Source organism: Rhyacophila brunnea, unplaced genomic scaffold (assembly GCF_057557595.1).
Source record: "Rhyacophila brunnea isolate RB1 unplaced genomic scaffold, BYU_Rbru_1.0 scaffold_4, whole genome shotgun sequence".
Lineage (NCBI taxonomy): Eukaryota > Metazoa > Arthropoda > Insecta > Trichoptera > Rhyacophilidae > Rhyacophila > Rhyacophila brunnea.
Window position 1 is genome coordinate 28327407 of NW_028233068.1, and position 12071 is coordinate 28339477.

General features: G+C 32.9%; 1 protein-coding gene across 1 annotated transcript; it reads right to left on the minus strand.

The window, feature by feature from the left end:
* Positions 1-121: 121 nt before the first annotated feature.
* On the minus strand, positions 122-9516 carry Oat (Ornithine aminotransferase precursor). Its single transcript, XM_085954343.1, has 10 exons — positions 9325-9516; positions 7122-7431; positions 6663-6801; positions 4243-4411; positions 3239-3379; positions 2813-2972; positions 2321-2412; positions 793-906; positions 558-696; positions 122-446 (listed from the first exon to the last, which is right to left on the minus strand). Exons 2-10 carry the CDS (start codon positions 7372-7374, stop codon positions 280-282), a joined length of 1374 nt encoding a protein of 457 aa, XP_085810469.1. The 5' UTR covers positions 7375-7431; positions 9325-9516; the 3' UTR covers positions 122-279.
* Between the last annotated feature and the right edge of the window lie 2555 nt (positions 9517-12071).

Below are 12071 nucleotides of genomic sequence, written 5' to 3' on the forward strand. Positions count from 1 at the left end.
ATATGTCCATTTCTCATGCATCTCAAATTTTAAACTTCGATTTTCTCAAAACATACTAAACTGGACATACAATATCTGTGCAACACTGGAAAGCTGTTGGGGGAAAAATTAAATCAGAAAACAATGTTTTATGTTTTATTATGTATATACATGACTGAAATATACTTATACTTATGTATATCCCATTTCATGGAGTTTATGTTTATTAATTTTATCATACATCTACAATAACTTATTCATATTATCCTAAAATAAGAAATGACAAATGGTTACACAGGTTTACTTTCTAAATGTGTTCAACGTTTCTCGAATAAGATTGCAGCATGTCAATATTTGTTCTTGGGTGATGCAAAGAGGGGGAGCCAGTCTGACGATGTCTCCATGTGTAGGCTTTGCCAAAAGACCTCGCTCTTTTAGTCTCAGACACACTTCCCATGCGTCAATTTCTGAAAAACAAATACAATTTTGATATTGAAAGGACTTTCCAAACTTATTAAAACTCTAACATTATCGTATTTTTATAAATTAAATTAGGAATAACAGTGTTGCTCTCTCACCAGGGTTTATGACAATTGCATTCAAAAGTCCTTTACCACGGACTGTGGTCACTAAGTCTTTGGGTATCTTGTCTAATTCGCTGCGCATTAATACTCCCAACTTTTCCGCATTTTCTGCTAATTTTTCATCTTGCAAAACCTGCGACAAATTGAAACCAAATAAAGATCATTAGTATTTTTTAGAAGCATTTTTTTTTTTGAATTTACCAGTAATTCATAGTAAGTTGTATTTCACCTTTAGTGCAGCTATAGCCACCGCACATCCCAATGGATTTCCTCCGTAAGTCGAGCCGTGCTCACCAGGTTTTATGCAAAGCATTACTTCATCATTAGCTAAAACAGCTGAAACCTACAATCAACAATATTTGATAATATTAATCAGCGGCTAATTTCCAGAAGATTCGTCAGAAGATTTAAAAGGGGGCCTCGAAACAGCTCAAATCTGTCATACAATCATTAAATGATCAAAATCTTAAAAAGATGCATATTTCTCACAAAGCATCAATAAATAAATCAAACAAACATACATTTATTCAAAAAATAAAAAAAACGGGCCTCCACGTCCCTAAACCAGCCATTGATAATCATCCCATACCAAAATATTAACATTTACAGTTCACATTAAAAGTTCGGTGTGGATCTTGACTGTCCCCGAGGAAGTTTCTTAATAGACTTTTTAATGAGAAGGGATTGTTAACCATTTGTTCAATCTATTAGGTTCATGCTCGTGAGTTCAAAGACATCAGAATTCGTGTCTGGAAACTTGTACGTATGCAGTTTGCCGTATTACACTTCACCGTGAAATGTTGTTTCGGAAATATATGGCCGTAATATATTAAAGACAGTCCAACCTCTTTGGGTCGTATAGTACTGACACAAAATTCATGTCTAAATAAAACATAGTTCTTGTCAGTTTCCACTTTACAGCAATGATACTCAACCTTTTTTTTCTTCGGTCCAAATACATATATTTGTAAAGTAACGCGAGCCGCATCACTACTGTTGTGACGAAAAAAAATCATGAAACCCCCCTTTTTTACAAAACATTTTTGAGATTTTAAAAATTATGCGTGTTTTTTTTAATTAATCGCTCTTCTACCAGATCTGATGTGGACCATAATGACAATCCTCTTCGGGTGTCACTATCTGTGCGTCAAAGTCGAAACGAATCTCAAGATATATGAAATTCCTGATAATAAATGTGTTTTGGGCCGCACATAAAAGCTTAAAGGGCTGCTTTACAGGAAGCCAGTAGCGAACAAATTTTGAAAATAGGCAATATATTGGATTTTTTGTAAGGTTAGATTAGGTTTTCATTCTTGAATTCATGAATTTTGTCAAAATCATCTAGGGAAATTGAATTAATTGTTATAATTAATTAATATTGAATCTAATAAAATTGGAGATCGTATAGTATACGGTCATCTCTTTCCGATAGAAAGCTCACGGCGAATTGTGCCACGGTGAAATGTTTTACGTACAATTTACATGTAACCAAAATTAACTAAAATATTAAATAAATTTTCCAAATGTGGGGTTCTAACCCACGACTAACATTATCAAAAGGGAATATCCACTAAGTATACAATGATAAAATATTGAGATCTTGATAAGTTTCTCCATGATTTAGATTTCAAAATATTCTACGATTCAAAATAAATACGATTTATTCAGTGAGACGTTTACTGTAAAATTTGAAATTTGTATTTTTTTTATTTACCAATCACTTAAAAAGTATTTATGAATGATGACAATTTGCTTACTGGTAATACACCGCCACTTAATGCTTTTCCGAGAATCAAAATGTCTGGTCTGACACCTTCATGGTCCACAGCAAGAAGTTTGCCCGTTCTCGCTACAAACAAAAACAATATTTCAGGACAACAATCAATATGTAATTTAATAATGCTATGTGTAGTGCGAAAGACGGAAGTGGGGGTCGGTAGTATAGATATGTATATGAAAGAACAGGGATATGTAGTTCCACAGATTGCCGCTAAGATGTCCACAGCCATAACATAATGGTTAATCTAAAGTACCTTTTATTTTATAATACACAATAAATAATCAGTCACCAGTGGTTGCTAAAATGTTATCTTAGACACTGTTCCATAATCAAAACCACAAATTGAATTTTTTTTAATCATTAGGTATTTAAATTATTTATATTCAGTTATAATAAATTTGAAAGAGTGTAATAAATATTTAAGTATTGATTCTATGATTGTAGCAACATTTAGTGTTTTTTTACATACCTAATCCAGTCTGAACTTCATCAGCAATCCACAAGACATTATATTTAGTACACAGCTCTCTAACTTTTTTGAGGTATCCATCATCAGGAACTACAACTCCCGCTTCGCCTTGAATCGGCTCAACCATAAATGCGCATACATTTGTGTCCTGGATGGCAATCTGAAAATACACAGGAACATGTGATTTGTTGGACACAGTATTCAAACCTACACGAGCAGTTTCAAAAACAAGCACTCTGCCATTACTCTGTGGGTTTAATAATGACTTTGATTTAGGTACCTACTTAATTAAAATAATAATTATTCATATCATGTTATTATAAGAGATTGAATGCAATGCGTTTTTTGTAAGGTTGGTTACTTTTGGAATAGATAATATTATATAGAAATAAATAGATTTGATATAATAGGTTTCTAGTTACACACCTCTAGAGACTTGAGGTCATTGTATGGTACATTTTGGAAGCCTGGCATGAATGGTCCAAAACCTTGATAACTGCTGGGGTCTGTTGAAGATGATATCGCTGCAATAGTTCTTCCCCAGAAGTTACCATCAGCAAAAATGATCTGTAATTAAAATATATGGAATAAAATTGGTTATTGATTGTTACTATGACCTTGTATATGTGAAATATAATATGTTATTATAACACTCAATTTCAATAAAGAATGTTACTTTCTCAAATCTCTTGAATTATATTTTTTTGATTAAAAAAAATAGTTTATAAAATTATTATTGAACTAAAATTTGGAGAGATCCTGATAGTAGTAATTAAGGTAGGTAATTAATACTTTGATTTAAAATACAAAAACTGACTGCCAAAAGTAATGCTATTTGTAAAGCGCTTCAGAGAGGTCTAAAAACTACTTGTTAATTTTGTCATGATTAGATTAGTTGGTGGCGTACATTGGCATAAATGCAGTGGGCACGGGTTCGAATCTCGCTGGGTGTCATATTTTTCAAAAAGATTTTTTTCTAGTGATTTCTCTGGGGTGTTTTCAAATTATGTATGTATTTTGGTTTAGGCAGGGTTTGATTGATTTTTAAAAACTAACGAACATTATCTTGTATTCGTAGTTCAATGAAAACAAATAAGTGTACGACTGACAAAATTTAGTATGCACTATTTAAGTCGGATCGGACAGCCTACTTCGCCTCTCACAACTGTCATACGGGGAAATGTGCAGATGTCGCACACCCATCAGCCCAAAAGAGAAGGGACACAGGGATTGGGATTATAACGGTTGACCATAAGCTGTGTCTATGCACAAATACTCCCAACGGCTACACACCCAGATATCCCCATTTATCCATTTCTACACTGAACACCAATCCTGTACTTCCTGCTATTTGTAGTAATGTTTGTGCATTGTTTTAGTTTTGATTCAAAGTCTTTGTTTTGTCACAAACTTCATATCAATTTATTTACCTTGGCTTGATTTTCAGGAATTTTCTTAACTGTATAGCCCCACTTTCTCGCTAGTTTGCATGCTGTTTCTCCTCCTTCCACTCCCGTATTCATAGGGAGTACTTTATCATATCCAAACAATTTTGTTATAAATTCTTCATATTCACCGAGGATGTTTGAGTAGAAAGCTCTGAAAAAAAAGAATATTTATAATGGATTGCAAACTTCCTTTCAATCAATTCCAGATTGGAGTAGGTATATTGGACTCTCTCGAGACCAACAGGGACGGACAAAGCGTGTGTATTAGGGTGGCAAAATTGCGTTGTTTCGATTTTAAAATTTATAACTTACATTATTGTTCGTATTCATTTATGTTATAACAGGAAAATTAAATAGATTTAAATATTTTTGAAAAATTATTGAGTTGTCCACATGGTTGAATAGAATAAAGAGGCGAATGGAAAATACAGCATAACCTTGAGCCATATAACCTCCAGAAAAAAAATGTATATCCAGATTTGTCAAAGTTGCTAGACTTTGATGGTTGCTGAAATTGCTGGACAGGAATGGTCAGTTCCCAGCCGCTGAGGTGTATCCTTTATAGTAGGCCAGATATTTGCAGGTTGCTACGATTGTTGGCCAAGGACTGATGGAGATGGAGGAAATTCTTGAAGGACGCTAGAACCTGTTCTAGGTTGCTAAACTACCAATGGTGATAACTCTTTTTATAATAATAATTAAGTAAGTAAATCACCATGTTTGATCTAAAGCAGAGTATATGGACTTCCACTCTTTTTTTTTAACGATAAATGGATTTAGCCAATTCCTGAAATTATTAGGTCCATGCACACATTAAAAAAACAACATGTGAATTTTCCAGACCCATGATTGTATCCCGAGACTCACGACATTATAAATCCATACTACTACCTACGTAATTATTATTATCATCAATGATTTATGATCAACGTGGGGCATTATATACAAGTAGCGAAGGGTAAGGTAGGTTGTTAAGATCCGCCATAAATAGTGTACATCAAACTTTGATAGTCATACGTATTTGTTTTTATTGAACTAAGACTATAATAAAATTTACAGATGGGGTTGGTTAGTTTTTAAAAATCAATTAAAACCTGACTAAACAAAAACCATAATAGTTTTGGTATATTTTGGGCGATATGACAAAATTGTGCACACTTTTTCATTTATACTTATTTGTTTTAGTTGTATTAAGTTTATATGTTACGCCGAATGTGCGAAATTGACTATTACATGAAATGGGCAAAGTTTTGCCAAATTTAGGTAAATTATCTGCCGAGTGCGTGAATTCGCCAGGGTATGGAATTCTTAAACTGTCAACATGACAGTAGAAAAAGTAAATTTAATACGGATGGTTTTATTAGTTATAATTGGACATAATATAATATTATTATTAGGTTAGGTTAGGTTTTGTAATTCTGAATTCAACTGAATGTCCATTTTGAGGTTAGCTAACAAGTGTCAACAAATTATCAAATCATACTACCACAAACAAACAATCGACCATTGCACGATTGACACCCAAGAAGAATCAAATCGCGAAAATACCTTTTAATAAAATTCTTCCGTTATCATCAAAGAGATTGAAGACTCCAATCCTCCGAAGAGGAGTCCAATCTCTTTGGTTATCATATTATAGTTCTAGATTTTTTTGGGCATAGTACCTAAATGGATATTAACGGCATTGCAGTTGTTGATTGGTATATTTTTATATAATCAATGACATTTGACACAATATTTGATGAGTTTGATTAATTGCAAAAAACATCACCGGAGCGCGACCATCTATTTTGACCAATGCATGAGCATTTGACACATTTGGTTTAGTTGCGAAAAACACCACCGTAGCGCTACTATCTAATTTGTCCAATGCATGAACTAGGCAGAAAAATTACTGCCGAATTCGCGCACTTGGCAGATATTTTGCCTAATTCATGAATAAGGCAACGGGCATGCATTTTTCATGATTTAGGCAAAATTTTTCCCATTTCATGTAATAGTCAATTTCGCACATTCGGCGTAACATATAGGTATATTGCACGTATTGTTGGTTCATTAAGCTCTGCCTAAACCAAACTATAATAGATAAAACATTATTCTATCTATAAACATTATAAATTTACGTTTATTATGTATTTATTTTATAGACGAGTATTATCTATTTGGCTTGGTTTTGCAGGTTTCAATTGAATTTTACCTAACTGCTAACACCATCTGTAAATTATAGTATTATTTCAACGGAAAAATGTTTAGTGTGCACTATTTATGGTGGATCTTAACAGCCTTCCTTCACCCTTCGCCACTCTTATATACCTACCTATAATTAATAGTATTTTTTTGCTGTTGTGAATGTTTGAAAATTTTGAAAGGCAAATAATTGATCCATTTTAATTATAACTTACCTTGAGGTCAATGTCAAATGTTCTGCCTGTTTCGTGAGTGCCTCAAGTATCTTTGGATGACAATGTCCCTGGTTTACAGCCGAATAAGCACTTAGAAAATCAAAATATTGCTTTCCTTCGACGTCCCACATGTAAACACCTGAAAGTGATATTCAATAATTTTATTATCGACCAATCTGTTATATTTTATAACACAATATACCTACTCGTTCAAAGACAATAATAATATATTTATTTATATCGTGAATATTAAATTTATGAAGGTCGCCAGTGAAAAATAAACATTGAAAAAGATCGTAATAATTCGTAGATAATCAAGAATTTTCTCAATATGCTCTTGGCACTTTACCAAGCAGCGGGGACGTTTTAGCAAACATAATGTGACGAGGATTTTTGCAAAACGCTTTTTTAAAAACAAATTTAAGTGGTTTAAATATACAAATTTAATAAATTCCGGACCTTTTGCTTTGCATATCGCCACCGGGATCGGATGGTAATTGTGCGCTCCATATTTATCTTCTCTGTCCATTATTTCTTTGGAGCCCAGCATTGTTGTTCCTTGCTTCAATTTGATATTCTTGACAGTATGTCCGTTGGAACTTGGCACGGTCTTAATGACTACTGGTGAACCGCCGCCGAGAGACTTGCGGCACTCTGGATTCGAATTCTCTCCGACGTGTACGGCAAACTTTAATCCATTACTCTCAGGCATGGTTAATAAATTTAGTACTTTATTTCACAGGCGAACTTGTCTCCGTTAGATAGGTATCTGAAGAGCGATAAGTAAATGAAAATTTTTAACATGCGAGTGAATCATCCTGCCTAATATTTCGTATCATTTTTAGCTCTATTCATTGATTAATATTGAAAGTAATTTTAATATTTATTAATAGAAAATGGCGGTTAAAAAATGTTCTAAAGAAACTTGGAAGCAACCGTGGGTTGGGTATTGTTACGGTTGCTATTGTCGTGGGAACACAAAAATAAGGCAGCTACCTTAATAAACATAAACAAGTGTTAAAGAATTATATTTTCAATATTTTTGTCTGTTGATACAATCAATATTCATTAAAGTTTGATGGAAACGAAACGCGCATTCAATATTGGTATATTTAAGGATATTCGGGGAGGTGTTATATTTCTTGTGTCTAATGGCCTGACCGTCATTATGGCATAAACCAAAACTACCTTCAAAGTCTTGGCCTCAATTTATGGCTAATGGCTTTCACATTTACATAATATATATCTTGTTAATCTATTCTGTGGAATATTTTCTCGCTTGGTGCCTGTCCGACTATGGCTTGTCAAAACTATTGAACGTTATCTACTACTTACTGAAAAAAATATGTAGTGTCTATAGTATAATATGTTTCTTTAGTAGCTATTTTTTATTAGCCATTTCAAATTGATGAAGGATATTATCAAGTTTGCACCTGGCTTTTAGTTTTGGCCCAATGCTAATAAAAAAGATCTGGATTTGATAGTTACTAAAATCGAATAGGTACTTCATACTTATCGCCATACACAGGAACCTATTAACAAATTATTCGAATGACGAATATAAATTTGGAAGCAACTGGCTTCCCAACAATACCCTTAATATTATTATGAAAATATAAAAATATACTAAATAATGATAAGATAAAATACTAAATAATGTAAAAAAATATTTTATTAAATTATATAACCATACCCCGCAAGAGGAAAGCAAAATGACTAAATCGCTATGGTTGTTGATCGGTTTATAGCTTAGGTCAGTGCAGTAGTATTCAAACCGCGAGCAATTGGGCATTCTATTTTTTAAGTCTAGAATTTTTCGACAGTTTTGGATGTACTTTAAGACTTTAAGAGCTAAAACGATATGGTCAGTTATGAATGGATTTTTAGTGTTAAAAAAGCTTTCGACATCGATTTTGGGTGAAAATTTCATTTTAGAAAAGCCCTGATTTTTTTACAGAATTTTATTTTAAGAATAAAGAAGCATGTGATATTTATTCTGGACGGGAAGATTATTTTTTTTTACGAAAAAGGTTTACAAAATAAGCCATCGTGAAACGATACAGTTTGAAAACCACTGCCGTAGGTAACTACGTTATGATTTGTATAATTAAGAACCGGTCGAATACAATAAAATTGTATTATTTGTGTTGATGTTCCATGCTCCATAGCACTATACAATATTATATTATAATATTAAATCACCATGTTGAACCCAACAGGATACTATTATGGGTCTCCACAGAGTGGAGGTTGTATTGATAGATTTTTGTTTTTACGAGTAATGGATGTTAGCCAGTACTTGCTCAATATATCAGGCCCATACTCTCTGACTCTCCTCTGACTCATTAACACATTGAAAGATATGTGAACACGGGCGCACACACAGTTGGGTTGAGCTCTTGACTTTTCTTGTACGACCCCTTCTGAATTTTCCACATTACCTGGTCTAATTATCACAATAATATAAAATATCTAAAACTAAATTAATACGTAATTAATAATATGAATAAATATTATTATTACCTACTGCGTATGTATTGCTAATCTTAAATTGAATTGAAAGAAATGCTTGGTCATCATTCATTTGAGGCCATTGGCCGGAATGACGGACAATAGCTGATAATAACGATGAAATTAAATAATAATAAAAAAAATGTCTTACATCTGAAATATTTTAAAAAAGTACGCAACACTGATTTTCTTTAGTTATATTCACAATAGTAAATTAATCTTCTTAGTAATATTCGATTTAATCACAAGTTATAGTATTCGAATGGAAAATAACCAATCTATAAAAATGTATTTTCACGTTGTTTTTATCAAAAACTTCACTTCTCTAAATTATCAATAAATTGAACGTTCTTCAAATACGTCGTCATATTTATAGACATCCACTGCGAAAATAATGTTATTGTTTAAACCCTTTGAGTACCCGTTAACTGATTATGAATTAAGTATAAAACTACAACACCTTGTGAATGAATTGATTTAGAAAGTTAATACTATCAACTGAGGGCAATTACTTGATGGAATTTGTATTTAAATTTTAATTGCTTTAAATGAAATAAGTAGGTAATAAAAATTAGATAAAAAAAAATTGGATTTTTCAAAATTTGATTCGTGTAATACTGTGGTCAAGCAACAGGGGTAAATTACCCCAAATTCGATTGAAGATGGCAAAGAAATACAAATGAAAGTGAATATATAAAACAGAGAATCATTGTTTCTGTAACAATCTACTTTGAACAAGGTTTTTCTACCCTTGTAAAGTTAAGATAGGTATTTAAAGAAACTTCTTGGATCTTGAAAACAGCATCAGACATCACAAGAAACCCAAATATTTACGTTATTTTATCAAAAATGTTTTTTTTTTTTTTTTTAACTTTTTTCCTTCTAGAAAGAATTTTATTATTAAATGCGACAATATATAAAAATACGTTAGCAATTACTTACAAATCAGTTAGACTGCTACGATGTTTTAGAATAGTTGTAAAATGTTAAAGAAAAGGTTTTTTGCGCATGTGAATTAGATGTTTTAGGTTAGATTATTATGAGTTCTGATTTCCATGAATAATTTTAGCATATCATTCTATATTTAATTACTTACAATTTGGTACTTATATCAATTGTTATTCTAAGATAATTAAAAGCCATGTCAGAGCAGATTATGTAATCACCATAATGTAGAAAATGACCGTCCCTAGAGTGAATTTTGTGTCACTCTATAATAGATCTTCAGTTTTCGTAATAAAGGGGGCCAAGAACTACATAGTATGTACCGAATTTCAACTTCCTACCATGCACATGAATTCTTGATTAAATTAGAATGCGCTACATTGTTATTTTATAAATATATTTTTTAAAACAAAGATAAACTAAACTAGTTTTAATAACATATAAAATAAATTAGTCTTTGGGTACTTCATTGCTAAAATTACTGCAGAAAATTTAGTTTTGTTAGAAAAACAGCTATTTTCCACATTAAATACTACTTTACTTACTTACTTTATGTTGGCGCTACAGACCATTCAGGTCCATGGACGACTGCACAACAGTCCTCCAAGAAATTTTATCCCGAACTCTCTTTCTCTCTTCAGTCGATCACACAGACTGGGTGCGTCTCTCTTGACGTTATCTGCACATCTCCTTCGGGGGCGGCCCAGGGGCTGAATACCTACATGGGTTCCTTCATAAACTTTATGGAGAGCTCTAGATCCATCGCATTCAACAGCGTAACCGGCCAATCTGAGTCTTCGTGCCCTCAAGACATTGACTATATTGTGGAGAGCATTCACACGGATGCGCCGCCTTTGATTTTCTTTAACCGGTTCAAGTATTCTTCGGAGAAATTTGTTTTCGAATACTTGGATTGCTCTTTATTGCTTCTCCGTAAGTGTACGTCCTGAGTGCCAGCGTTTTGCGCAACTTAAACGTATAACCGTGTGTGACAATGTTCGCAGACAATGTCTTTTTTTGGTTATACATTTATACGGTTATACGTTTGATTTGCGCAGAACGCTCAACGCTGCGCCAAACGCTGGCACTGAGGCCTGACACTGCAGGTTTCACGGTCACGATGTATACCCGGAATTTTGTCTTATTGGACAATAACTTGAACCCATATAATATAAATCTAATAGACTCTTCAATGCGAAGAACGCATTTTCACTTTTCAATCTGCTAGCACTTTCGAAACTCATCTCGTTCTTTTGGGAGATGTTGCAAATTAAGTAGGTGACAGGGAACTCAGAAATAATGGGAACTGAAATACCTAACGGGTGTGGAGTAACAGGCAACCGATCTCGAGTGTGTAAGAATATGGGATAAACTTAACGTATCAAGAATACGCTTTTTCTTCTTTCTGACAACTGCTCTCCGTTTATGCACCGACGCTCATTCAATATTGGTATATTGGAAGGTTGCAACACATACTATCGGACGTCTATAATGTGTGATTCATTTTCGTAGGACACTCACAAATTAAAAACCCTGCATCAATGTAGTGTACTGGGATAACCTATCGGAATTCTAATTATTGATCTGTTCTGTGGTAGGTGATTATATTTATTTTAATGAAGGTATATATTATTTTTATATGAGATTCGACTCCTTAATTTTCAATTTCAATAAAGCTTTAATTTGATCTATAGACTGTTAGTACCTATTTATAATATGGTAATTACAAGAGCCAAGCGAGGTATGCTTTGTGCTTTGAAAAGCGTATTAATGTTAAGCATTATTCTGATCATTCATCAATTAATTATTATAATTTTATTTGTTCTAATCGGGTTAAATCATTTTGTTTTTGCGAGATATCTTTCTATAAGTAGAGTACGTAGGTACATGTACGCATTTAAATACATTACTGAATTAATATCTGTTTTAATTTTCAAAACGCAACTCAACAAT

Bases quoted from the DNA above. Each gene is read 5' to 3' on its own strand.
- Oat (XM_085954343.1), bottom strand. From the start codon at position 7,374: ATGCCTGAGAGTAATGGATTAAAGTTTGCCGTACACGTCGGAGAGAAT. The intron at 2,973-3,238 runs GTGTGTAACTAG...GTGTATTTTCAG, and splicing joins ATGACCTCAAGTCTCTAGAG to ATTGCCATCCAGGACACAAA. The intron at 2,413-2,812 runs GTATGTAAAAAA...TTTTGTTTGTAG, and splicing joins TGAAGTTCAGACTGGATTAG to CGAGAACGGGCAAACTTCTT.